The sequence below is a fragment of the Bacillus rossius genome, chromosome 6 (genome assembly GCF_032445375.1).
Source record: "Bacillus rossius redtenbacheri isolate Brsri chromosome 6, Brsri_v3, whole genome shotgun sequence".
Classification (NCBI taxonomy): domain Eukaryota; kingdom Metazoa; phylum Arthropoda; class Insecta; order Phasmatodea; family Bacillidae; genus Bacillus; species Bacillus rossius.
In genome coordinates this window covers 57,785,482-57,813,257 of record NC_086334.1, presented here as the reverse complement: position 1 = coordinate 57,813,257, position 27,776 = coordinate 57,785,482, and the positions used below count along the sequence as shown (strand labels likewise).

Here is a 27,776-nt window from a genome sequence, read left to right as displayed (position 1 = left end):
GTCCACATAACTGCTTTTGGAAACTACGGATGCAAATCTTAAATTGAGGAAGGCCCATTGTTATAAATGATACACAGGAGTCGGTACAGCCAGAGTTATATATTTTAAGAATAGTACAGGAAGTAAATATCAAGTACTAACTTCACAAAGTAAAATCAGGCCACAAGAAATAAATGTGGGGAAGGTGAAGTTGATTGTGAAGACTCAGATCCTCTCTCTCTCCTAAAGTTCTTTCCACATGTATTATGTCTGTAAAATGTTAGATGTATTAAAGTAAGAGTGAGAAAGTGAGTGTGTGAGAGTGTGAGAGTGTGAGTGTGTGAGAGAGTGTGATTGTGTGAGAGTGTGAGTGTGTGAGAGAGTGTGAGAGAGTGTGAGAGAGTGAGTGTGTGTGTGTGTATGCATATGTGAATGTTTATAGTGTAATACAGTGTTTGTATGTTGGTGTATGTTCGGTTGGTGTGTGTTTTTAATGTGTGCTTTATGTATGTATGATTTATTACTATAAAAACTAATGTGCCCCTGTTTCACTGCATTTGGGGTTGAATATCATAAAATGGTAAAAGTACTCTACATAATTAATTATTTAACATTTTTCATGCTTTGTTTCTTACATCCAACTTTATTTGCTAAAGAAAATTTTTTTTAATATAAAATATTGCCCTTTCACACCCTTGAAAACAAAACCTGTAAAATTAAAAAACAAATAAAAAATCTACTCTTAATGTTTGTTGTTAATTCTTAATTTCTAACCCTTAGATATAGTAGATTCAGAATTTTTTCTTTCGCCCTTTTAGCCAAACTTAACCTCTTTACACCCCTTAGGTGCGGAATCTTGCAAATAAGCATAAATAATAATTTTTATAATTTAATTTGCGCGGAACCCAACAATGTGTCAAACGGAAATTATTAATTATTTATTATCAATTTCCTAACATCTGTGGTGTCCTGCCAGGATGAACGAATTGAAGAGTGTAAATTAACCCTACTAGAATCCAAACTGAAAATATTTCTTGGTGTAAATATTTTATCTATGGTAAATAATAGTATGTGATATCTGTAACAAATGGTAGAGTATTATCATAGTGTTGATGTATCGTTGACATAACAATCATACAACATATTATATTCACAGAATTAATGTCACACTATAGTATAAGTAAAATTATTTTCCAATCTAAGATAATTGGAATTCTTTCAGGGGTTTTATTTACTCATCAATCCAAGTGCAAAGTAGTAATCAAGTTCCTAAAATTAATATTTAGGCCAACATGTAAATCAGTTACTTTAAATCAAAAAACTAAAAATTATCTTTCCTTTTTAAGTTTAGTTCAAGTTGAAAGTTACCATAAGCAAAAATCAATTATATATGAGTGTATGCCGTTTAGTAATCAGACGGTGAGCAAACCTCTGGGTTTCAGTGAAAACATACTACACCAGAATAAACATCCTACTCAATAGTTACTAACTCCAAAATGAATTACAATCATGTACTACGTCTAAAACTAATACTGGGATCCCGGTATAATATACGATAAATTAAATTAGCCAAGTTAGTATGTATGCAGAATATGAGTTACAATTTTAATTTAAACTTTCAATTCTTTAAGTCTCTTTGAATGAATGATTGTTTATTAACGTGGATAGAAATCTTGAACGTAACGACGAAAGTTTATACAGCGACGGGACGGGACTGGGACAAACCAACCTCGGTTTCAGCAAACCACACCAGGAAAAATAGGCAATACTCGGTGACCAATGCACGGCGCGATCATAGGACAATAACCTCCATCACTCTCGTTACTGGTAGAAACAGTCCTTCGGGCACTCCTCTCGAACGGTCTCCTGGGGCTGGTCGTCAGACTGGCTCACGGATCGTCCTTCTCTGGATACTCCATCGTCGTGTTGAAACGTTCTTCCACACCTTCCTTCAATCAGTCATTGTTGGACAGGACAGAAGTAGATTCGGACATCAAACCTTCATTGGATTTGTCAATTATTCTCTCGCAGGTCAATTTTAGATTATCCTCAAAATTATATATTCCTGGTAAGTTCTTTTCTACATGTCGATATCAGCAGCTAATGGTTCAGTACTCGTTGATAATAACTGGTAATTCTTAGTAAATCATTTTATATAAATCCACTTAATTTCTTGCAAATATCAATAAATCTTCTCTAATTTTCAGCAATCCAGCTTGAAATATTTATCTTCATATTTCTTGTAGTAGATATTTGGAGAATCTAACTTAAAACGTGCTTACTGACGAACATTCTAGAAGAACATTCTCCTCTATCTTGTTAATAACAACGCGATTCTCTAAATTTTGACAAAACATGAACTGTTTGTCCAGAAATTAAGTAATGAAAACTCCTATTCTTTACAAATGCAGAGGAAAAAAATGAATTAAAATAAAATTTAAGGTTTATGACCAAAGATAAAATCATAATCATAGACAAAGAAAATACATTTCAAATCACACACAATTGCATAGAATAAGCGAACCATGATTTAAGCTGATGAAAATGTTAAGCGTGAATAAAATAAATAAACATATTTCTATAAAGTGTAGAAATTACCTTTATAGAATTGCCCCTTTCTAGAAATGTTCATTGCGGGCAGTTTTTTTTTATAACCAGCAGAATGACATTTCTGATATAACACTAAATAAATGTTCATTCACTTAAAGTTCTCAGTGTCCTTTTCACTTAAGTTATTCTATTCTAGCATTTGATCATTAACTACTAACAACTAACCATATGTTAACAATAATAAATTAAACACATGTTGGAGTATAACTAAAAAAAATCTAATGAATGCTGTGTCAACGTGACGTAGGATTAAAATTATAGGTGTGAAACTGTCAAGATAATCATGTTAAAATGGGCTGGTGATATTCCCTAAGCTGGGTAATGTTGTAGTGTCCTACTATCTGCCTGGTTTTAAGGTCGGACAGTTCATAACAGTTGTTTCTAATAACTTTCGTCACTACATACGGTCCGTTGAACAATAAAAATAATTTTCGGGTTACATATTTCCAGAATTGGCTGATTGGGTTAGTCCTTTTTAGTACGAAGTCTCCGCAAACGAACGTAGTTTTTCCTGAAAATTTCTGATGCCTTTTCCTGAGATCTGCAGCGGATGTCAGCTTAGCCTTAACTAACTCCTCAGTTTCACGTCTTATTTCTTCCAGCTCTTGTTTTTCCTCTTCCGCAAACTCAAGTTTTAGCTTAGGTATCAAAGTATCTGGTATTTTATGAGATGGTTTTCCAGTAAGTACTTCGTAAGGGGTGTTGTTGGTTGAGCTATGTATGGTGTGATTAATGACACACTCAATAAATGGTAGTTTGGTCATCCAATTTTGTTGCGTGTCATAACAGAATGTACGCAACATGTTACCCAATGTGCGCATTAGTCGTTCGACAGGATTACTCTGAGGATGTCTAATCAAAGACATGGTTGGTGTAATTCGCATTTGTCTCAATCCTTCTTGCCATATTGGACTAGTAAATTGTGTAGCGTGATCGGAAATAATAGCTTCGGCATGTCCCACCTCAGTTTCAAATTTTTTTACCTTTTGAAGAACGACTTTGCTAGTGGCGCTGACTATGGGGTATAGTTTTGCGTATTTGGAGAATACGTCTAACATTACAAATACATATTTCACCCCAGCGGTTGATCGAGGCAATGGTCCCAGTAAGTCTACGGACACCAATTGTAAAGGTCCTCTCGGAATTATCGGTTGCGTCTCACCGATCAGGTTGTGTTGGGAGTGTTTTGCCTTTTGGCAGAGGTCACAGGAACGGGTAATTTTCGCTACACATTTAGGCAAATTAGGACAATACAATTTTCTACTCAACGCCGCCGTCAATTTCTCGGAACCAACATGCGCACAATTTCGATGGATCTCCCATATAACCTTGTTTATTATTTCCCTAGGTATGACCGGTTTCCATACATCTTCAAATCGGGAACATAGTTTTCCCTGGCAAAATAGGATACCATTATCAGAAATACAATACTTGGTATTGAGTTTGTGCTCCGATCCAACGTTTTGAAGTTTTACCTTAATGTTTTCACAAAACACATCATCATCTTGGAGTTGCTCCAGATTTTGAAAAATATTTTTGATAGTGTCGTTATGAGCGATTTGTTCTGTAACTAAATGAGCGACTAAAGATTCCTTCGGATTATTCTTGTTAGGTATTTCATTTTCCACGACATCCGGTACTCGGCTAAGGTAGTCCGCTACTACGTTTTCCTTGCCCTTGATATGACAAATTTCGATGTCATATTCTTGTATAAGTAGACACCATCTAGTTAATCTGCTACCAAATATTTTTCCAGTTTTTAAAAACAATAAGGCTTGATGGTCTGTCAGCAATTTTACATGTTCGCCCAATAACAGGTCTCTAAATTTTTGCAATGCCCATATAATTGCTAAGGTTTCTCGCTCTGTGACTGTATAGTTTCTCTCGGCATTGTTTAGAGTTCGACTTGCCATCGCGAAAATACGCTCTAAACCTTCATCGTCCGCTTGTGCTAATTTTGCGCCCAGCGCGTAGGCTGACACATCTGTATATAACAGGAAATCTCTGCCTAGAACAGGGTGGTGTAAGACTTGTTCTTCGACGAAAATTTTCTTCAAGTCCTCAAACGCTTTCTTGGCTTCTTCACACCAATCCCATGCTTGGTCCTTTTTTAATAACCGGAAAAGGGGTACAGCTACTCTGGCTATTTTATCACTATAGTTGCGATAGAATCCGATTACCCCAAGAAAAGTCCTTAATTGTTTGAAGTTCTTAGGCGTAGGAAAGTTGGTAATACTCTGAAATTTTTCGGGTGACGTTTTAATGCCGGTAGGTGTCAAAATGTGGCCTAGGATAGGTAATTCTTGTCGACAGAACATGGACTTCTTCAACTTCGCCGTCATGCCAGCATCACGTAACTTAGTACAATACTAATATGGATTAAGTGTTCTTCAAATGACGCCGAAGTAATAAGTATGTCATCGACATACGCACGCGCGAAACTTTTACATTCATGTCCTAATGTCTGGTCCAAACACCTCGTGAATTCTGCCACGGCATTACATAACCCAAAAGGCATTACTCGAAATACGTACTGATAATTCTTACATAAAAATGATGTATACTTCTGTGATTCCTTCTTCAAAGGAATTTGCCAATAGCCGGCCGACAAATCTAAAGTGGTTAGGAATTTTACACCTTGATATAATCGCAAAATATCACTGATCGGTCGGGGGCTTTCTCGGTCTCGGATGGTTATCTTGTTAATTTCACGTGCGTCTAAACATAACCGCACGGATCCGTCCTTCTTTCTGACGCACAGGATAGCATTGGTAAAAGGGCTGGGAGCTCGTTCAACTACCTTCCAGTCTAACATCAACTGCAAGTATTCTTCGGCTTCACTTAAAAATTTGATTGGTATCGGGTAAGATTTCCTATGAAACGGCTCGCCTGGTTTTACACATATGCTAGCCTGGTACAAGTTGTTTAGGCCGGGTTTATCCAAAAATACTTTCTGAAAATTTTTTAAAACTTGAAACAGTCCATTTTTCTCGTTATTATTAATTAAAGTGACTCCACTCACTGCATTACGCAAGTCTTCCTCGGTAGCATCTAGATTGGTCAGAGTAGTATTGCATATTGTTGTATAAGGATTTACTTCTCTAATAAGGGATACGCATTTGTCCGTAACGTCCCATCTTTCTGGAGTAGTCGGGTTTTCTAAATTATCCATAGCCGTAATCATCCATCCTCCGAAATCCAATATAACTTTATACGTAGTAAGAAAATCGATTCCTAGTATAATCGGTTTTGCCAAACCTTTTACTATTAAGATAGGCACGCGTTTTTACGTTACCTAATCCTTCGATCTCTAATAAGGTTTGTCGATTGATTATGGGACTAGCCCTGGATGTTACTCCTAAGATCTTAATACTCGGAATGGGCATACGAGGTAATTTAATTCCTGCGCTTTCAATCGTGGAGACACAATCTTCACTAATACATGAAATTTCTGCTCCGCTGTCCAACAAAACAGGTGACCTGACTCCATTTATGATAAGTGTGATTTCAGGACACAATGCCTCCTTAGCGTTACCGGTTTCTACGCAGGGTTCGCTGAGTAGAAAATCGCGTTCGTTTTCTTTGAACATCACAGCATTGATCCGTTTTGTGACTAAAGTGTTCGTTCGATTTTCCAATGAATATTCGTTGTGGGTATTAGCCCCTTCCACATTCTTATTAGGGAGCGGTGATAGGAGCTGTGGTACACCCTCCCTGACTAGTTTCCCGTTTGATTAGTGAATCCCTTTATTTGGTCAGGTAGCCACGTTGTTATCTGACCAGAAATCTTTGCCATGTTTTGCGCCTGATTTCCTCCTAGGCTAAAGTTCGCACAATCATTCGTTTGGTTAGACGGCCATTTCCTATTGCCATTTTCGTTGCTTGGAGAAATAAGGTTGGCATTCTACCCTCGCGAAACCTCGTGTTCGGTGTTACTCATGCTCGTTATTACTTTTCCCGATGGACAAAAGGTTTGGGCTTCTACGCGATATTGACCGCGTGACGTGTTTCGATCACACGCGCAGTGTTCTACTACCTGGTCTGTATTTAATTTCTGATTCGAGAACCAAACAGCCCCTTTCTGTTGTTGGCTAAAGTGTTGTCCTTGGTCGTAATTATCTCGTTGTCTTTGATTACCGTTTGAACTGTTCGGTCTACTCCAGTAATTGTAATTTCGACGTCGACCCCGGTATCCTTTATAATACCACTGATTTCTGGATGGTTCTACGTTCAATGTATTCACGCGTGATGGTTTTTGTCCATTCTCCTGCTCACCACTTTTATTTCGCCAATTTTGATACAATGGCGGAGATTGATTAGTGTTTTTACGTTCGAACACCTCCTTGTTGGAGTTCGCCCTATCAAGCTTTTCGAGTCGGTCATAGTTAAGCAATTGTTCTTTGAAATCAACTATTCCGTTGTAGTTACGTCCAGTTAACTGTAACTGATACCTAACAGGTAACTGAGATAGTATCATCGCTATAAATTCTTCATCTTCCATGTTACAGTCTAGATAACGTGTCCTCTCATACATGTTGCTTATGTGGGCTTCTAGGTTTTGAAATTTCCTAGGTTCGAACTTTTCAGAATGTAACTGAATACGCAAATTACTTTGTATTCTGGTACTCCAGAATTGTTGTAGAAATGACTTGCGGAAAGAACTATAATCAGTGATCGAATCTTTGAGTAGTTCCCACCAATAGTATGCGGTGTCTTTCAAACAATGACTGATGTTTTTCAGCCTATCCGTTTCCGATAACTTGAATATATTACAGTACTCCTCGTATTGGTTGAGAAATTTCCTGGGGTTCTCTGTACATTTTCCGGCATACGTAGGAATGTTGTCCAACCATTTCCTAGCGGGATGGTGTAGTGTTAACATCGAATCAGTAACTAATGGAAAATCGTTACTAATAGTAGTGGTCGGTTCTGCGCTTATTCCAATTGAACAAGCTACACTAATATTTTCCCTTGTGTTGTTATTCTTCTCATTTGTGACTGCTGGTTTCGTAGTGCACAACGCAGTGTGTTGTCTGACCTCTCTCTCCATTTCCTCCACGCGTATTTCTACTCGGTTTACTTTCCCTTCTAAATCCTTTTGTAATTGATTAATATTTTCCTTCAAACACGGTACTGTGTTTTCCAGGTCCTGTTGTAATCGATTGACAACATGTTTCAAACGCGGAACAGTATTTTCTAATGACTCAATACGTTCGTGAACGACAGTAAAATTTTGCTCCATTTTTTGTTGTGTTTGTGTAATATCTGTTCGAAGTTGTTCTGTTTCGGCAGCCAAACTGTTTAACGCCGTATTCAAAATTCGTGCAATATTATCTAGTCTCTCAGTATTCTCCTGTTTCTCGCGTTCGCGCTCCTGTTTCTCCTCCTGTTCCTTGCAATCGCGTTCCTGTTACTCATCCTGTTTCTCGCGTTCGCACTCCCGTTTCTCCTCCTGTTTCTCGCATTCACGCTCCCGTTTCTCCTTCTGTTTCTCGCGTTTGCGCTCCCGTTTCTCCTTGCGTTCGCGCTCCTGTTTCTCCTCCTGTTCCTTGCGATCGCGCTCCTGTTTCTCCTCCTGTTCCTTGCATTTGCGCTCCTGTTTCTCCTCCTGTATAAATCTGAACATCTGTTCTAGCGTAACATTTTGAAGTTCCTTTACTGTTCGAGTCGCTTCCTCATCCTGTTGCAACTAACAATTGATCGGGGAATTCGCATCGTGATGAAGTTCCGGGACTGTCTCTGCTTCCATTTCTCCTACTCCTAACAGTCTCTCAGAACCTATTTCCGACTGTATACTACTCCTATCTCCGTGTGTACTTCCCTTGAGGAAATATGGATCTCGATTTCCCTCAAATGACATAACCTGGGATTCAAAATTTACTTCTCTCCTACTATTTAGGTTTTCAATGTCCCTGTGTAGTATACAGTTGTTTCCACCGAAATACAGCCTAAACATTGGGTGCCATAATATGCGCGGAACCCAACAATGTGTCAAACAGAAATTATTAATTATTTATTATCAATACGGAAATTATTAATTATTTATTATCAATTTCCTAACATCTGTGGTGTCCTGCCAGGATGAACGAATTGAAGAGTGTAAATTAACCCTACTAGAATCCAAACTGAAAATATTTCTTGGTGTAACTATTTTATCTATGGTAAATAATAGTATGTGATATCTGTAACAAATGGTAGTGTATTATCATAGTATTGATGTATCGTTGACATAACAATCATACAACATATTTGATTCACAGAATTAATAAGTCACACTATAGTATAAGTAAAATTATTTGCCAATCTAAGATATTTGGAATTCTTTCAGGGGTTTTATTTACTCATCAATCCAAGTGCAAAGTAGTAATCAAGTTCCTAATATGAATATTTAGGCCAACATGTAAATCAGTTACTTTAGATCAAAAAACTAAAAATTATCTTTCATTTTTAAGTTTAGTTCAAGTTGAAAGTTACCATAAGCAAAAATCAATTATATATGAGTGTGTGCCGTTTAGTAATCAGACGGTGAGCAAACCTCTGGGTTTCAGTGAAAACATACTACACCAGAATAAACATCCTACTCAATAGTTACTAACTCCAAAATGAATTACAATCATGTACTACGTCTAAAACTAATACTGGGATCCCGGTATAATATACGATAAATTAAATTAGCCAAGTTAGTATGTATGCAGAATATGAGTTACAATTTTAATTTAAACTTTCAATTCTTTAAGTCTCTTTGAATGAATGATTGTTTATTAACGTGGATAGAAATCTTGAACGTAACGACGAAAGTTTATACAGCGACGGGACGGGACTGGGACAAACCAACCTCGGTTTCAGCAAACCACACCAGGGAAAATAGGCAATACTCGGTGACCACTGCACGGCGCGATCATAGGACAATAACCTCCATCACTCTCGTTACTGGTAGAAACAGTCCTTCGGGCACTCCTCTCGAACGGTCTCCTGGGGCTGGTCATCAGACTGGCTCACGGATCGTCCTTCTCTGGATACTCCATCGTCGAGTTGAAACGTTCTTCCACACCTTCCTTCAATCAGTCATTGTTGGACAGGACAGAAGTAGATTCGGACATCAAACCTTCATTGGATTTGTCGATTATTCTCTCGCAGGTCAATTTTAGATTATCCTCAAAATTATATATTCCTGGTAAGTTCTTCTCTACATGTCGATATCAGCAGCTAATGGTTCAGGACTCGTTGATAATAACTGGTAATTCTTCGTAAATCATTTTATATAAATCCACTTAATTTCTTGCAAATATCAATAAATCTTCTCTAATTTTCAGCAATCCAGCTTGAAATATTTATCTTCATATTTCTTGTAGTAGACATTTGGAGAATCTAACTTAAAACGTGCTTACTGACGAACATTCTAGAAGAACATTCTCCTCTATCTTGTTAATAACAACGCGATTCTCTAAATTTTGACAAAACATGAACTGTTTGTCCAGAAATTAAGTAATGAAAACTCCTATTCTTTACAAATGTAGAGGAAAAAAATGAATTAAAATAAAATTTAAGGTTTATGACCAAAGATAAAATCATAATCATAGACAAAGAAAATACATTTCAAATCACACACAATTGCATAGAATAAGCGAACCATAATTTAAGCTGATGAAAATGTTAAGCGTGAATAAAATAAATAAACATATTTCTATAAAGTTTCAACCTGGGCAGGATTCAAAGTAGGTAAAAAGTTTTTAATGTCTGCATTTCTTATCTTTATTGAACAGTATTTTTCAGTCTTGCTTTTTATTTACGTAGTTTTTTTGCACTTGCTCAACACTGTGAAACTTTATTTACTAATACCTCTATTGCTAATTTTTACCTTGAGGCTCATAAAAAAACTTACACTTATAGCTAAGCCTCTCGCACCGAAATTTGACGAGCAAATCATTAAGCTTTAAATGTTTACATGCAACTGAATACAAATTTCATGTGGTGCTAATTGTTCTACTGTTATAACTTCCGAAGATGTGGACAGCGTTTCAGTCTTGTCAGCCATACGCATACCAGTTGATGTTTTCTTGCTGGAAATATATTTAGCGTGTATAGTATCAATGAGTCCATTTTCATTTACTATATAAAGTCAATGTAAGGAAGGGCAGGAATGACATTACATGTTTAGAAAGAAAATGAAAAGTTGGCATTATAACTTGTTAAAAGCTGAACCAACAAACCAAGAAGTTTTATAGTTCACTATGTTAAATAATTTCATAAATGTTACATTTCTTTGCTGTTAAGCTATAATGGTGCCCATTTTATTTTAATAGGTGCAGACAAATTAATCTTGCCATGCCTGATTTCTGATAGTCCTGCGACATGATGCTAACGAATCGTACTGCTAAAACTGAATTTTTAGTGAGTGAGATGGAAATTATTTAAGAGGGTGGCAATAAGCTTTGTTACCGCACGCCTATCGCGCAGACACTGAGACATGTTCCCCGATATTTCTTCGTCTCCTACTTAACGTTTCTTCACATTCTAAGCTGATTCCTGCAAGTTTCTCTTTATTTCATCCTCACACAGACATTACAATCCAGTTCACCCAACTTTACGCTAGAAATGAGCGCAGTGTCATCATAATATGAGATTTACTCTAAATTTCCCGCGGTGTCAATGGGGGACAAATCATAATTGACAACACTATGTTCTTATAAAAACAGAATGGAGATTTGTGTATAGCTCTTGTCTACAAAGCCTTTTCAAAATGACCGAAAATAGTCTTTTAAGTAAGCTTTTAAAACAACTATCAATTTATATTTTCGAAACGTAATACTGTCAGAACATTCACAAACATTTTAACTCTTTTAATGCTTCAACAGAAATGTTTAAAGTGTAAAATTGTCGGCATAATCTTCCAAGTCTTAGAGGTCTGCATCAGAAAGTTAAACACCACGTGATGAACACCTTTAATATGGAGCACTGAGCATTGGATTATGTTTGAATGAATGAAGTTCTACAATCACCGCAGTCAACCTGATAATATAATTTGATATGCATCTTTTTACTATGAACATTCTAGGAACCTATTATTTTCCCTTTCATGGCCCTTATGTTTTTTCAGAAAGGGTCTATTACCTATAATAATTTCAATTTCAACTAAAACTGTTTTCAGAAAAAATAATTATTGACAAATATTGGTTTGTCTTTCCATAGCATTTGAGAAAATCAAGTGTGGAAAATCACATCCTTTATATGGTGGCCATGACCAGCGATGCACTTTTGGAGGCATTCTTGAAAGTTAGCATTCACTCTTTCCAACTTCAGTCCGCCGATTTGAGCGGCTTCCACGCGAATCGCTTACTTAAATTCCTCTATTGTTTGGGGATTGTGCTGGTATACACGTGCGTGCCTTGAGGTGATCCCACAAGAAGAAATCGCACATGGTTAAACTGGGAGACAGAGGAGGCCAGTGAGCATCACGAAACATGGAATTGGCGCGACGAGGGAAGAGAGGGCGAATAATGTCCATTGAAGCTCTAGCTGTGTGGGCCGTTGCCCCATCCTGGGGCATTCGTCTTCGTAGTAATTTAGGAAAAAAGATGTTGTTGATCATCTTGACATAGCACTCCGAGTTCATGGTAACAGCATTACCATTATCGTCTGCAAAAAGGTAAGAGGTAATGGTGCAAGTTGTGGCTATAGCGCACCAAGCTGCACTTTCAGGCTATGCAGCGGTCTTTCGTGTAAATCTCTAGGATTTTCATTAGCCCAATAACGGCAGTTCTGTTGATTCACCATACCATTGAGATGAAAATGAACATCACTCATGAACAAAATAAGATTTTCATTTAGTTGAAAAAGTGCTTCCATCTCAAGCGCGACGGTCAGTTGTTGAGCATAATCCCCAGACTGCAACTGTTACACAATGGCCAATTTGTAGGGGTGTAAATGCAGCTCTAAATGCAAAATACGCTTTACTGAACGATTACTGAGGCTGAGTTCAGCAGCATGCCGCCAAACATATCAATCTGGACTGTGCAAAAGGGCTTATCGAACAACTTTTACATTTTCATGGGTTCAAGCCATTCGTGGAGACCCTAGTGGTTTTCTGTTCATCAAAACTCCTTGCATACGAAGTGCTTCAACCCAACGAAGAATGGTGTTATTTAAGGGAACAGCTTGGTTTCTGTGGATGTTGAAGTGACGATGAAATTTGCACTGAATTCCCGTGACTGACTCATTAATTCTGACAAAAATGTTGTATGCAAAACTATGGTGCTCTACTATACACACGGCACCATGACGTCAACTGATAAACAAATGCTAAGACCTCACAAACTTGTCAGGACTGGCCGCAAGGCGCTCGCCCCAATAGGAGGTGAGTACTAGCCATTTCATAAACGTCCGACCCTTCTGCCTCACCTAGTATTTTTGATACTACAACACAAGTAAGTTTGAGTTACACTAAATTGAATTGTGTTAAATATTAAAGATAAGTTTAAGTTACCAGTAAACTTAGCGTACTTACCATTAGTTTCTTCTGATAATTTGGAAACATATTCTTCACAGATTTCTATTTCTTCGTATTCCTTTTTTAAATGTTCCTCAGCTTCCTATGTCAAAAACATTTAGAATGTATAGTACCATGACAGGGCAAAAAAAAAAAAACACAACACTTATACTTAGAAATATAATTTTTTTTATAAATTACATAAATTGTTGTATGCTAAGAAGGCATTATATTTTTATTGTTTCAGTTACAAAATTAATATAGTAAAATTAGATTAACCTGGTTTTCTTCTACAGGTATTATTAAAGCCAATGTAAAATTTTGTTTTCATTTCCCTGAAAATAGGTGAAAACATCATCTTTACCAACAGCTTTTGGGGAGATTTAAAATATTCTCTTATTTTAAATCTAACATTAGATTTTCATTCTCCAGAACCGTCCACCCCTTCTCCTGTCCTGCCATAATTTACGTGACATGTGCACTAGGCCGTGGTGAACAATGCTCCATCACTCAAGAGGAAGAAAGAGGAAGTTTATCCCTTGTCTCATTGGATTGCTCTACATCAACTTCCATGAAGTACGGGAGCACGAAAAGTATAGTAAGGTATGTATTGCTGGAAACATGTTTTTCTCTTCAACCACGTGGGAGTGCGTGGAAGTGTAGAGGTGTGTGGGATGCCAAGAGAGCCCATGTGTTTCATTGACATTCTGCAGGTCTGGGACTGAAAGCTGACTAGATCTGTGCACAAAGCATTAATGTAAGGGGCCTTGTCTCATTTTTCCATCAATTGGGCTACGTAATGCCCTGAGTTTAAAGTTCTCATTTGGTCCGTGTTGCCCTTAACCACACGGCACCCATTAAAACACCTTGAACTATTCTCACCAAATTATGTCTTAAAAACCCCATGTCAAGTGGCGCCAACAGCGAGGAGTGAGACCAGTGCATGTTCTTAAATGGAAAAACCTGAAAGAAAGTTATGTATGGTTGTGCGTCGGAACGCAGAGACCAGGTAGCGAGTGGTGTTGGTACTCGGACTGACTAACCACATGATCATCTTGGTGCACGAGTGCTTCAAAGAACTAGGTCATAACAAGCACATGCTACACATTCCGGGCGCGGTCAAGTTTTCTCAGGGCATGTGTATGCTGGAATGCTTAACGTGCAGCATAGCAAGGAGAATAGAGGTAGTGTACCGGCCTGACTACCACACACACCGCAAGGCCGGACGAACAGGCCTAGGCATCGACCTGAGTACAGTAAAGAAGTATGTTAACCTTGAATAATATATATTGTGCAAAATGGGCCCAATCCAGACATGTAGGCAGAGTAGTATGTGCATTGTGGGTGAACAATTAAGTATGTCTGGAACCACAAGGTGATGACTTCATGCTTAACGGTAAAAATAGTTGTACCGGAATATCTTAAGTGTACTATGAAGGTAGAAGTTTAGCCTTCCTAGCAAAGAACAAGAATAACATGATATTTGACCAAAAACATTTTAATAATCTTCATAATGTAGTATAAGTGCATTTATTTATGTTTAAAATAAAATAAGAGACTCATTTTAGCAATGGATTATTTGTTTTTTATTTGCAACTTTTGGCAGTTGAATCTTGAACACAATATGGATGAAATTTGTATCTGCGTAGTGTCGGTAAGACAAATGTAATTTTTATGTGTTAAGTGACGTGACACACACGTCACAGTATAACTGTCATGATAGGGATAAACTCGATTCAAGAATGATAATCCACTAAAAAATATTTCTAAAAATAAGACTTCTGCGAAAATTATAATAAGTTACTGTCATCAACTAATATTAAATTTCACATCAAAAATATTATAGAAGACAATTCTTTAGACAACTAAAAATGCAGCATATGTAAGTGGAGGAATTGACCTAATACTGAAACTTTACGAAAAGTAACTACGAGTGCCAAATTCATAAAGGCAATATTTGGAGTACATGATGTCAGAAGAGCAACCAACATAGAAGATTTCAAAGAACCACCGATGTGCAGGAAGACGACAATAAATGATCCAATCCACTTCCAAAGGCGACACCAGTACTATATTCCAGTTAGTGAGGAGAACCAGCAGATCCAGACCGGAGTTTGAGTATACAGGGTTTGGAACTACAAGAATCGAGGTCATCAGACATTCTTATCAGGAGCTGTGATCAAGAATAAGTGTGGAGGTTGGCCAAAGACTGCCAAGTCTACCAGGAGAAATAGAAATGTACTTGATCTTCGCTCCAATGTTGGTTATTTCTAAGTGACTTTTGTACACCGATGTCCCATTGTCGTTGTATAAAGTAAACATTCATATTAATAGGAAACTTTTTTATATTTAAAGACCTATTCCTAGTTTCAGCTCACCAGTTTACTCATACCAACAGAAAACCGTCAAGTTCCTTTCAAATGATGATAACATCATAAATTGTAACTATTTTAATTCGGGAATCGAATCCTTGTGTGGATTTGGTAGTTGCCAATTTCAATTAATTAACCATTAATCTACGAGTTGCTTAGACATTCTATCCTCACAGCAACTTGTATTTACCAGAAGTACTGCTTCACCCGCAGAGCTAGCAATAACTTAATCGAAGCAAAAATCATCTGTTGTTTGCTCTTGGAATATATATCATACGTATATATGTTTTGTTTAAGACTGTCTCGAGACAAGTTTGGAATGGTTTAAACAAGTGAATATTACACCATTAGAGTAATAGTCCATAAAACCCAATCCATGCAAGGCATCTAGTTCCGTAAGACACGCCAGAGTGTATTGTACTGAAATTTTGTGAAAAAATTCATATTGTTCATCACGATAATTATACATACAGTTGTTGTAGGATGTTCGTAACTTTCACTTTAGAAAATATAGTAATGAATTTGAATAGATCACACAAGGTTTTGTTATTAATACAATCTTATCCACAGCACCCACACTTTAACATTTACTTTGTTTACAATGATGTTTTAATATACCACTTAACACAGCTTATGTATAAATCAGATATTCTAGAGTCAACAGGTACTCAAATTAGTTTGGTAGTTTCTAATTCAAAAATAAAATACAGCCTGAATTTTAGTTATTTATGGAACGATATCAAAATTAATACATTACAGTACTGACACTGTAACGCGCAAACATGCGAAATCACCTGGAGCCAAAATTGCTGTACATTCAAACACATGAAATGTATGGGTAAAATTGAAATACTTCTTTCAAAAATGGGTGGTACATCTGAAAGCGGTTTAAGGATGCGAGACACATGACATGTGAGACGTCTAGCCAGACTCAGAACAGCTCCACTTAAGACACGTGGAAACATGTTTCAGTGAGCCAAGTCGAGCTACTCGAACTCTCAGGAAAGACCAGTGACAAACCCAGGCAGTTTGTAAACATGTATCACCGGAGGTTAAGCCACTATGGTGTGTCAGAAATAGAGTGGGTAGAATGCACTTCGACATGAGGCAAAACAGTGATAGAACTATACTGCAAATTGGCAAAATTTTGGCACAGATTTTCAAGACCCTCATTTAATTAATGTGAGTTATATTTCTTTAGCTTATTTCACCTTATACAGCAGGTCCATACGCGGTGTTGCATTTGTCAATGTATTCTATGGTAGGCTTATAAAGATACATAGTGTGACATATTTATCGCTGAGTGTTATTCCAGAGATTTATATTATGTACAGAATATTTGCCTACACGTTTTGGAACACATTAAGTAAATTAGCCTTGCTATTTATTGAGACCAATGCTTCAGAATACGTGATTTCGGATAACTATCATTTTTAGGAATGCATTCATCGTGCTAAGAGAGGGATTGGTGTATAATCGCTCTCTTGCATTATATGCCTGATTACAAATTGTTTTTCCAGCTGTCAACCAAGAATCATCAAACAGCAGTAAATAGTCAAGCAAGTATTAATTTTTACGATCAATTGCATGACATTCTACAACTTGCATATAATTTGCAGTAAATATTTGTGCCTAAACAAAATATTTAAATTAGGGATGATCACAATATACAAAAATAGCCTTTAAACAAAAAAATTAATATTTGAAAAAAAATCAACATTCAATACAAGACTGTGCCTTAAGTTTATATTAACCAAATAAGAAATGTAATTTTACTGGAGCTGAACATTAATGTCACGTCTTACCATGTTATTATTTGACTGAAAATTATCATTCACACATTTATCTTACCTCCTTTTTAATGCTGGGAAATGTGATGTCACAAGTTGCCATGGAATCAATGACACTTCCATTACTTGTAACTTCGTGGCTAGAGTCATCTTCATCACCACCATCATCTTCATGGCTAGAGTCATCTTCATCAACATCATCATAACTTTCATTGTTACAGTTGTTCTCAACAGTAATTTCCTGAAAAATAAAAGGGCCCACAGAATAGTACCAACTCCTGGACTTAAAAAGTACATATATAGTTTACTAAATGATCAAAACTAATGTCAGGAGGTGGCCATGCATGAATGCCATTACTACAGCTTTTCATCCAGCTGATCCATGACTTTAAGGGCTCGGTTCAAGGTCACGGTTGTGATTCTGTCCCGCTGGAGAGCGCTAGTAGTCACGATCAGTTGAACACTCGTTATCACAGACATATATTCTTCCCGGGCACCGCTGTCATCCTAGTGAAGCGGGGGGGACACGATAATTACAGCGCGGTGTTGCCAAGCGTTATCTGACACGTGACGCTCGCACCAAGGGCTATGGGCTACCGAAGACAGGCGGTTCCGCGGTCGCTCTGCTATTTATCCGAGGGCAGCTAGGCAGTGCCTTCTGCTTCCGAATGGGCCCAATTGGCGGCGTGTGCTATTTTGCTTGCTGGTTTAACCATGGATATATTGAATAGCAGTCCGTGGACCATTTGGCCGGCTGGTGGGAAAGGCAGTCTGGTACGATTAAGGAAAAGTTAAATAGAATATTACCTACAAAATTATATTCAAATAAAAAAAACACAGAACTAAGGGCAAAATACTAATATAGTGATTCAAGAATTAAAACAGAATTATTTTTTTGTGTATTCTCAGTTTAAAGTTATTTTCATAAAGGACCTATATATTTATTTCAATGGTTTCGATTTTGGCAAACAATATTTTAATAAGTTAACGTAACTTTTTTTAGTTTCCTGATATCATCATCCAATCGGTTTTAAGTACAATACATATTTGATACATTCAGCAAAATACGCACCGTTTGTTTGTTTCAAATGTTATATATTTATATAAATTTGAAATTGTACCGTATTAAACTAACACTGGATTGAAAATATGTTGTGTGACAAACAGAAATTATTCAGTGCAATATATACTAATCCAGGCTAATACTTTTTTATCAATAAAAAATTTATATCTTTGAGGCCTATTTACTCGCGTTTTGATTAGGCTGGGACAATATGTTACAAAACGCAAGCAGAATTAATAATAAATAAACGACATTTTAGCATTTTTTCTACAGTTTATTTTCATCTCGTGGTTTTCGAGTTATAAATGTCCAGAACATTTAATGCAATACTTTACTTGACCCAATATTTTTCACCCAAGATATATGTAACCCACGATTGCCTTGAGATCCTTACAATCTGAAGCCTCAGCTTATAACTTATATTGGACACAAAAATATTTCCTTCATTGCTGCGATGAACTTCCCCGTTTTTCACAGTCATTCGAAATGAAACTTGACATTTGACTACTGTAAACGTAAACACTGCTTTATATTAACATAATTCCATGTAAACAATTTAGTATTTATCGAAATAATTTAGGCATTAAATAAATAACGCCCAAAAGCACCTCCTGTACTTTGAACCTCCGGAAAATCACGAATTCCACTCATTGAAAACAGAGACTTTACCACTCGCATCGGAACTACACATGCAGGTTTTATTTAATTCCAATAAATGATTGATATAAACTTAACCACGCAATGCTATGATTTATTTTCATTACCCACTTTCATTTTCTTACTAAATGAATATGACTGAATTATGCACAAATAATCATATACTGAAGTGTCACGTTCATCCGACCATTCCTTATCCAACATTTCGTATTATCCGACATCTCAAAAATAAAAACTATTCTATCGGAAACATAAACGACAATTTGTGTCATAATAATTTTTGTTGATCCCGACTCTAGGTACTGCAACTTATTATTCAGACATATATTTGTGTTATTTTTTGGTTGTAAAAATGTTTATTAGGTTTGAAATGTTTAAAACATTAGCAAATTTTTACTTTTATAATGTTTTTATTAGCAATTCCCTATTAATCCGACATTTTAACTATCCGACTTTCTGCTGACCCGTTTATGTCGGATAAGCGAGACACTACTGTACGACAACACCGGGACGGCCTCCACTGGGTGACTGAGGGGACCCAGTGTGATGTAGGCGCCAGCAGTGCTGCTCCAGGGGCTAAGGTGAGTTGAGCGAGCAGGGGGCCGAGGTGGTGGACATGCCTCAGCCTCTGTGCATAGCCAGAGCTCTAGCGGCTTTTCCGATTGCGTATATGTCACATCCATATCCACGGCCGTGGGGGCCCGGGGCGGCAGGGCCTTATGGCTAAGAGCACCGGGTCAACAAAGAAAAGGGGGGAAACCCCTGAAAGGTCTATGTACGACCACACCAAAGATGTTTAATGATTTTTCTATAGGTATTCGATGAAACTCAAGCAATATTTAGTTTCCCAGGTAAACTTGCAGAGTTACAATGTGGATCGTAAAAAAAATTTTTTTCTCCATGGTGCGATTTTGGTTTGTGATTATTTGAAGTATCACAATTGATTTGTCTACTATTTATATCAAATATGATGTATTAATTACACTTAGCTTTATACTAAGTAAAAAATTGGCATTCCAAACATATAAACTCTCGTCAGTGTTGTAATGTTACACAAATTTAGGTAAGTAAATATAAAGATTTACCGTGATAAATGTTTCAATTTTTCAAACATCATACATTTCACTGATTACAAAACCTAAATTCAATCACAGAATTTGATTTAGTCTCATATTACAATAAATCCAGCTACAGCTTCCTTAAAAATAGAATAATTGTGGTAATAGTTTTAAGTTGTTTTCTAGGAATTGTAAGAGGCCTGAATCGGTCTGCACTTCAGAGTCAAGATAAATCTACCTGTGTCGCTGTAGTTACTTCGGGATCAGGAGGCTGGAAGTGGGGTCAGTATAAGAAATACTAAATTCGTGAACAAAAAGCAGTGATACAAATAAGGCTACAACTGTGATTAATTAATTGCACAAGTACTGCAGTCTTCCTTACTTTACTCTCTAGTTTTGACTTCATTTCAAAATCGTACTATATGGTAGCAACTCAATTAATAAACGTTACCCACTAATTTTGTGAAGCTACGTAGTAAATAATCAATATCCATGTTTAACTTGAGTAAGTCCCATAAAGAATACATTATTATCAGTTAAAAGTAATGGGAAATAAATATTCTAAAGACCATGACGAATTTCTTTTTTGAACTGAATGGCTCCTGCAGTGCACTGTCTTGTGTGCTTTTCTTGTAGGTTTAATTAATATGGTATTACATATGAGGGTCTGAATATCCTGTTTCCTTGTAAATCCATCCATGAAGAACTCTCAATTTGGCTGTTTTCAACAATGAAGTTTGGTAAATGCTCATTAAAATCTTCACAAACAGCCGAACTGTAAAATAAAAATAAGAATAAAATGTGCTTAACAATAATAAAATAAGAAATTAGTACAAATACATATTTTAACTAAATGTTAAATACATGACTTTTGTTAAGAAAGCATGCTTATTACACAGTTATGATTTGGCATTTTATTCGGAAATATTGTTTTCAGACAAAGACGTGTTAATGATGCAAAATGGTCATATGTTAATGAAATGTATCGCTACAAAACCTCGATATTGTATAATCTTATCATCTTATTAAACATTTTTAGGGCTTAAAAAACAAACTTTTTAAAATGATTATTAGTTCTGATTTTACTTAAGACTTTATTATTAATGAAATGCTCAGGATAACATGCTATATATTGTTCTTATGTTGAGAATGACAATTGAGAATATTCTGTATGAAAACTAAAATTATTCTCAAAATGTTTGTTCACATCGGAATTATCACTGGAGACAAGAATGATCCATATCAGTGCATTTAAAGTAAATCTTAATTTCCGCATCGTAATAATGTAAGATGTAAACTAGCCCTATTATGTTAAAATTTTCCGTAGCAGGTTTCCTTTAAAAAACTTACTGAGATGTACATATAAATAGCCTTAGTTAAATATTTATAATTGTTTAATTATTTCATGTATTAAAAATAGCAAGACGAATAGTGGAACGATAATAATGCTGTGGCAATCAGTCCTCGCGTATCTTGATATTATTACTTTTCTGTCAAGGTTTTCCCACTACTATGCCGAAACACACAAGACCTTAAAAAACACAGTGAAAACCTACAGCTATAACGAACATTTCTCTACTTCTTAAAAATAAAAGTAACTATTTTGTAGTGTTTTTTTTCCTGAGTATAAAAAAATAATTAAGAAGTTGTGGTTCCCAGATAAAAATGAAATAGCTTCACACGAATTCTTAATTCACACTTTTTTCCAGCTCTATTTAATTATATTTTAGTTTTTTAGCTAATTTCCTCAACTCTTTCAGCTCTAATATGTATTGCAGTTGTATTTTGTATGCGCCGGCTTGAATATATTGTTACGATTTACCTGCGGGTTCGTAAAGGATAGCCCAATTAAAGATTTTTATCACACACACAGTTTTATTTATTACCACTACTTGTCACTTACAATTAATCTTCTAAGATGGCAAATAATTAACTACACTTAAAGAAATGTCTATTCCCCAGTCACTCGTTCCACACACCTCGCTGGGCCGCACTTCCGGCGCAACTCTCGCCGCAGCACCCCTCCTGGGTCTCCGCCGCGGGACTTCGTCACCGCACTCTGCCGCCGCCGTCACACCCTTCGCCGAGATCCCACACGACGACTCGCTCGCAACTTCACTCGGGACTCCGCCGCGCCCGCGACTCTATCGCCCGGAAACTCCCGACTCCACTGAACTCACTCACTCCCTACCCTGGAACCTTCGTCCAAGGACTTCGCCACTCTGCCGCACCCGCGGCACTATCGCCCGGAAACTCCACCGCGGGAGAACTTCCCACTCAGACTCTGACTCTGACTCGAAGGTCGGCCCAACCTCTTTATATAGCCCTTGGGTTCCTGTCCAGAACAATCGGGCATGTCTCCGAGATATCGCGCGACCTTCGCCGTCGAAATGTCCAGAAACGCGTCGTAAGTCCTGTCGAAGGACGCGGCGGCTGCTCAAAGAACGCCAATAAACGCAACAAGCATCGGGTTCCCACAAAACGCGCCGATAAACATGTCTGGGTCCTTTTATTCCGCAGTGCGGCCTCTTTTAAGTAACTCGATCTGAGGCAGGTGCGCGCTGCGACGGTCAGGATGTCGCGCGATAATATGACACGAGATATCAGGGAGAGGATGCGGGTGGAAGGGGACGCAGACAGGCCGAACGAGCGCGGCGACGCCAAGCACTGCAGCCAAGCGCAATCGTAACAATATGTTATTTTTTGGGGTAAATAGTTATTTGCACTGATCTGACCTGAAGAATAAAATTTAGAATACATTTAGATTTTAAATGCTCAGGCACATTATAAAATGTCCATAAACTAATTCTATCAGTTAAATAGTTCGACATGTTTATCTTTTTCAAATACATGGTGAACAGCGTGCGCTGTGGATGTAATAAACAACATTTATTATTTTATTTAACAGTCTGAAATAAAAGATGGAAATATTCAGTTTACCTATCTATTTACAATATTAAATGAGTTGTACAATTTAATTTGCTTTATATGTCATTTAAATGTTCGGTATTTTGAATATATATTCATAAATTAAGAGGTAAAAAAATCGCTGCTACTAATAATTGTCCAAGCAATGTCACAACGACTCATCCATCTAGTTGCTCACTCAATGGTCCTCAGAAAAGCACTATTCACCGTAGCTTAAATTGCTAACAGCTCGGCTGTAAGCAGACTATTACCAAGATAACGACTGGATATTGAGTCAGAAGTTCTTTGATGTGGTAATGCACAACATCGCAAAAATTCGCCCGCTAAGAAGTTTGGCGCAAATTATACTAAAGATTATGGGAGAAAATAAACGTAATTGCAGTTACTGAGTGACCACTTCACTACATAAACCTAAATGTAATCTACTATATAAAAATAAGTCGGGTTTTCCTTCCTGACGCTATAACTCCAGAACGCACGAACCGATTTCCACGGTTTTGCAGTCGTTGGAAAGGTCTCGGGCTCCGTGAGGTTTATAGCAAAGAAAATTCAGGAAAAATTCAGGATAAACCAACATTTTAAGTAGATGGCGCCGGCGAAATACCACTGACTGACTCACTCATCACGAGATCTCTAAAACTATACACCCGATTGACTTGAAATTTAGCATAGTTACTCATTTTGTGATGTAGACGCTCACTAAGAACGGATTCTGTGGAAATCCGATCCCAAGGGGAGTTTCGGGGGCGTAATATATCAAAATTTCCAGTTTTTGGTAGGAAATCACCATGGCAACGGCTGTTGCTTTGTTGATGCTTCATTCGTCTCTATGGCAACGACTATTTCATTGTTAGTGCAGTCCTCATCACCGTTGAAATTTTGCGGGTACTTTAAATATCAAAAATTGCCCTTTTTTTCAAGTATATATATTTTACAGATTTGTAACTTCACAGTAATGTTCCTTATGTTACACAGGATGACATTTTCCGAAATTAGATCCCATGGGTGGTTCAAACAAGGCAACAGTGGGTACTTTGTGTGCATGAGAACAGGATTTTGCATTGTTCATGCCTACTGCATCTCCATGGCAACGGGCATCGCGCGGCAGTGGCGTACCCACAAGGAGGGGCATGTAGAATGAGCGGCGCAAGAGTGATCTGCCTGTAGACTGCCGTAGCGAAGTACGGGTACATCAGTTGTACCTTGCGTGCACGAGTCGGGAAACCATCGGTGCTATTCATTTTCTCTCCAGTGCATTATACAGCATTGTAATACATTTTCACTGAATTTTTTTTATTTACCATTACCGTAAATGGGAGGTGTGGCTTAATTTTTTTCAATTGGTATAACCGTGCGAAGCATTGAGGCATTGCAACGCATGCCGGGCATTATCTAGTTTATATATATATATATATATTCCAGCCTCATGAACCATCTAAATTAACTTACAATTAACTTTGTTTAACATAGGCCTAATCAATGACTACCATATCAAAATTATTTTCAAGGGCCTGTCGAATTACTACAATTTTGTAAATATAGTTTGAAAAAAAAAAAATAATTTTTTCCTGTTGTTCGAATCAAATACAACCATGTTATAAAAATAGCAACATAATAACATTGTGCGTATTATAATATTGTAGTCAATGGCATGATGATAGTATTACATTCTCTTGTAAGTAAGAAATTGTTTAACTGATAACAATGTATTAATATCCTACTTAGTAATATTCATTTTAAAACATCCAATATTTCAACTCCATTAATTTCAGCACTGACTAGTTTTAAAAACTTTGATACCTTATTTTATTTTACAGGTTCCCGTGTGCCGGCGGGTTTGTTAGGGCTCGGCGTATCAACTACATAATCTTAGGAACACTAATGCCTAAATTTATTGGCCAATAAATGCAAGACAATGGCCGCGAAAGCCGGCGGAATCTTTATTACTAATGCCTAAAATTTATTTCAAAATCTCTGATCCAGATTTAGACGTCCATAGGTTTTTTGATAGTTTAAATAGTTTCATCGCATTTTTATGCAGTAATTAAGCTTAGATAGTTTCTTGTGAAATTGTTGCTTTTCAGCGCTCGCTCTTTACGTCTGCCAGTCCGGGGCGGATGGACCAATAAATTATATAAAAAAATTATACAATTTTATCTAAATTCATGGCACACCCGAAATTCTGATCCAAATTCCTTCCAAAGGTACATAGTGACTTCAGCTACGGTCACCTGAAATAATACTGGGGAATATCGCATAGAGTGGTCATTTCATGTTGCACATTTAAACTATATTGCTTGCAATTTTTTAAAAAGGCTTGCTGAATTTATAGGCAGGACAATAATAAAACTTTAAAATGTGTATTGTTTTTCTAGTAAGGCTGCATGTACCATACACAACCTATAAGGCCAATAAAAACTTTTACGAATGAAATATATATTCATTTCCCGCTGGAAACCTTTAGCCCTAAGCCGGTTGTTCACTACAGAATTATATACTGTACTGACTGTGTTGATTTAAAAAGCATACTCTAGCCGTAAAACCCATAAAAGTCATATGGACGAGTGGCCGCTATGCGCGTTAGAAGTGATGTATCAATATATGTAAGTGATAGGGGAATAATAATGTCTACGAATGTGTGGATTGTGTGCAAGTATGCAAGTGAGCAAGTAGACAAATGCGCAAGTATTCAATTAAGCGAGTGTGCTATAATGCAAAAATTTCATTGAGCACCTCACTCCTGAGCCCCGTTCCCCTATCCTCCTTCGAATACGACACTGCTGATAGTTAGTTACCCTGTAAGCGTTACGCTTTTGTTATGCTGATTACAACATCGCCTCATCTTACTTTACCAGCTGTAAAAAGGTTACAATTAAATTTTCTTAAAATAATTGTTGCATTATATAAATATATACCATTTACTTTGACGTTTAGATGCTAGAAGCAACTTCATTCGATTTTTCATGGACTTTCTACTGTGAGATAAAGGTCGCGAGATCTTGGAACACTTACGCCAATTTCTTCCCATGGCTGTAGCGTAGCAACTGGAGAATTGAACCGAGGAACAAAAACACTTGAAGTGCCGGTTTACTGTCGCGGGACAGCTGATGATAAGGGGTGGATGAGGGGGGATAGGCGAAGTGGCAACAAGGCCTTTCCTTCTCTCATTCCACGCGGCCCTTATCTCTTGTCCGCCGCCGGCGGAGCACGTCATATTACCAGCGTGCATTGCAGCCTATACATCAGGCACTTCCACAATATACATTTTAAAAATTTGGTGTTTCTTCTTATATTTAACCAGATACATTCCCAAAGCCAAGGACTTTTCGTGAGATTGAGATATTACCAACGTTGTTACGAGATGATTAAGGGGGTAGAACATACTGACTGATAATTGTGAAAAAATTAAAACTTAATTTTACAATATCAAACTTAAAAACTTAAACTAAATTAAAATTGTTTTCGTAGAAACCTGTATGCTTATAATATCTACAATTTGGTGTTTGTTTTAGTTTTCTATTACAATAACTGACGGAATCACGTGCATTTAAGTTTAACCTGTAAATCCCTATCCCGCCATTCGGCTAGCATGGGAGTGAACCGAGCCCTTAAGACACCCAATCTATTGGGTGAAGTGTAGTGTCTGCATTGTGGAAAGACTTTTTAAAGGATTTGTATTATATTTTATATAACAGAGACTGATGGAAAATCGACTTAATTTTACTAACCATAATCAGCCATTGTCAAGCATCCTTTTCAAAAGTTCTGGGTGTTGCTATGTAGCGAATGTAAGGTAATAGGTAATATTCAACATCACAGCACGCCATCTTTTGAAAATTCCTAACTCTCTCAGCAATATTAAAAAACTGAAAGTACATATCAGCTTATCCTTGTAATGATGTTATAAATAAACAATCAATTTACATAAAAAGTTTTGCAAACACAGTAAAAAATAAGTACCACAAAGTGAACACATACCAGTCCTGAAGAAAATTAACGGGAGAGAAGGTGGAAGCAACAGACCCCTCTCTCCCCCATCCACAGAGAAAACTGCATTAAATATATACGTGTTCTCCTAAAGTTGAAACAAAAGTACACCCACAGGAACGAAACATGATTAATGACAGATAAACGTTTAGTCACGTACAATATACCACTCCATCTTTCTGCTCAAAGTGACAGTGGTGTTCCTGGCATATGTAACATACTTCAGAAAACCAATTTCTTTGATACAAAATCACTGAATATCATAAACAAAACCAATTTTCTTTGCTACAAAATCACTTAATATTATACATAACAGGTATGTAACCAACTGTAGTTTAACTACGTAAGATGTTTTCTCAGGCCACCCTGTTTCTCCCACCAATTCATGATGTCACTGACCCAGTAACAAATTTCACTGCTAGGGCATATCGTTGCTGTAACTGCAAAAGGTCGTATGTCAAAAATTGGAATTTTTAAATTTTTGGCTGTTTGTGTATTTCGGAAGGCAACCTATGTTATGGGAAAAAGTCGTTTGTCAATAACTGTAAAGTAAGAAGCATAATTCTAAGAATACTACCAAAATTTCATAACATAATATGATAACCCTGATGAATGAAACAGTTTTTTTGATCTCCTGGAAAGTGAGACATTTAGACATACAACCTTTTGCAGTAACAGCGACGATATGCAGCTCAAAACAAAAGGGAGAACATTTTCCAGAATTCACCCTCTTTCGTGGGGGAGAATGGTCCTTAGGGCCATACAACAATAAACAATAACAAAAGGAGAAAAGTTAAATAAAAAAAATAGTTGAAAAATAGTTTGTTTGGTTTAGTTACAAATTTT

The 27,776-nt window shown here is 37.0% G+C and overlaps 1 protein-coding gene across 5 annotated transcripts in view; it reads right to left on the bottom strand.

The window, feature by feature from the left end:
* The window catches only part of LOC134533230 (gastrula zinc finger protein XlCGF57.1-like), a 69,003-nt gene that overhangs the window by 28,201 nt on the left and 13,026 nt on the right, over positions 1 to 27,776 (bottom strand). For all 5 annotated transcript variants that reach the window (XM_063370637.1, XM_063370636.1, XM_063370634.1 and 2 more), the window contains 2 exons: positions 17,299 to 17,478; positions 13,094 to 13,178 (listed from right to left, as the gene is read on the bottom strand). In XM_063370637.1, the coding sequence (XP_063226707.1) occupies positions 13,094 to 13,178; positions 17,299 to 17,478 (265 nt within the window). The remainder of the gene's footprint in view (positions 1 to 13,093; positions 13,179 to 17,298; positions 17,479 to 27,776) is intronic.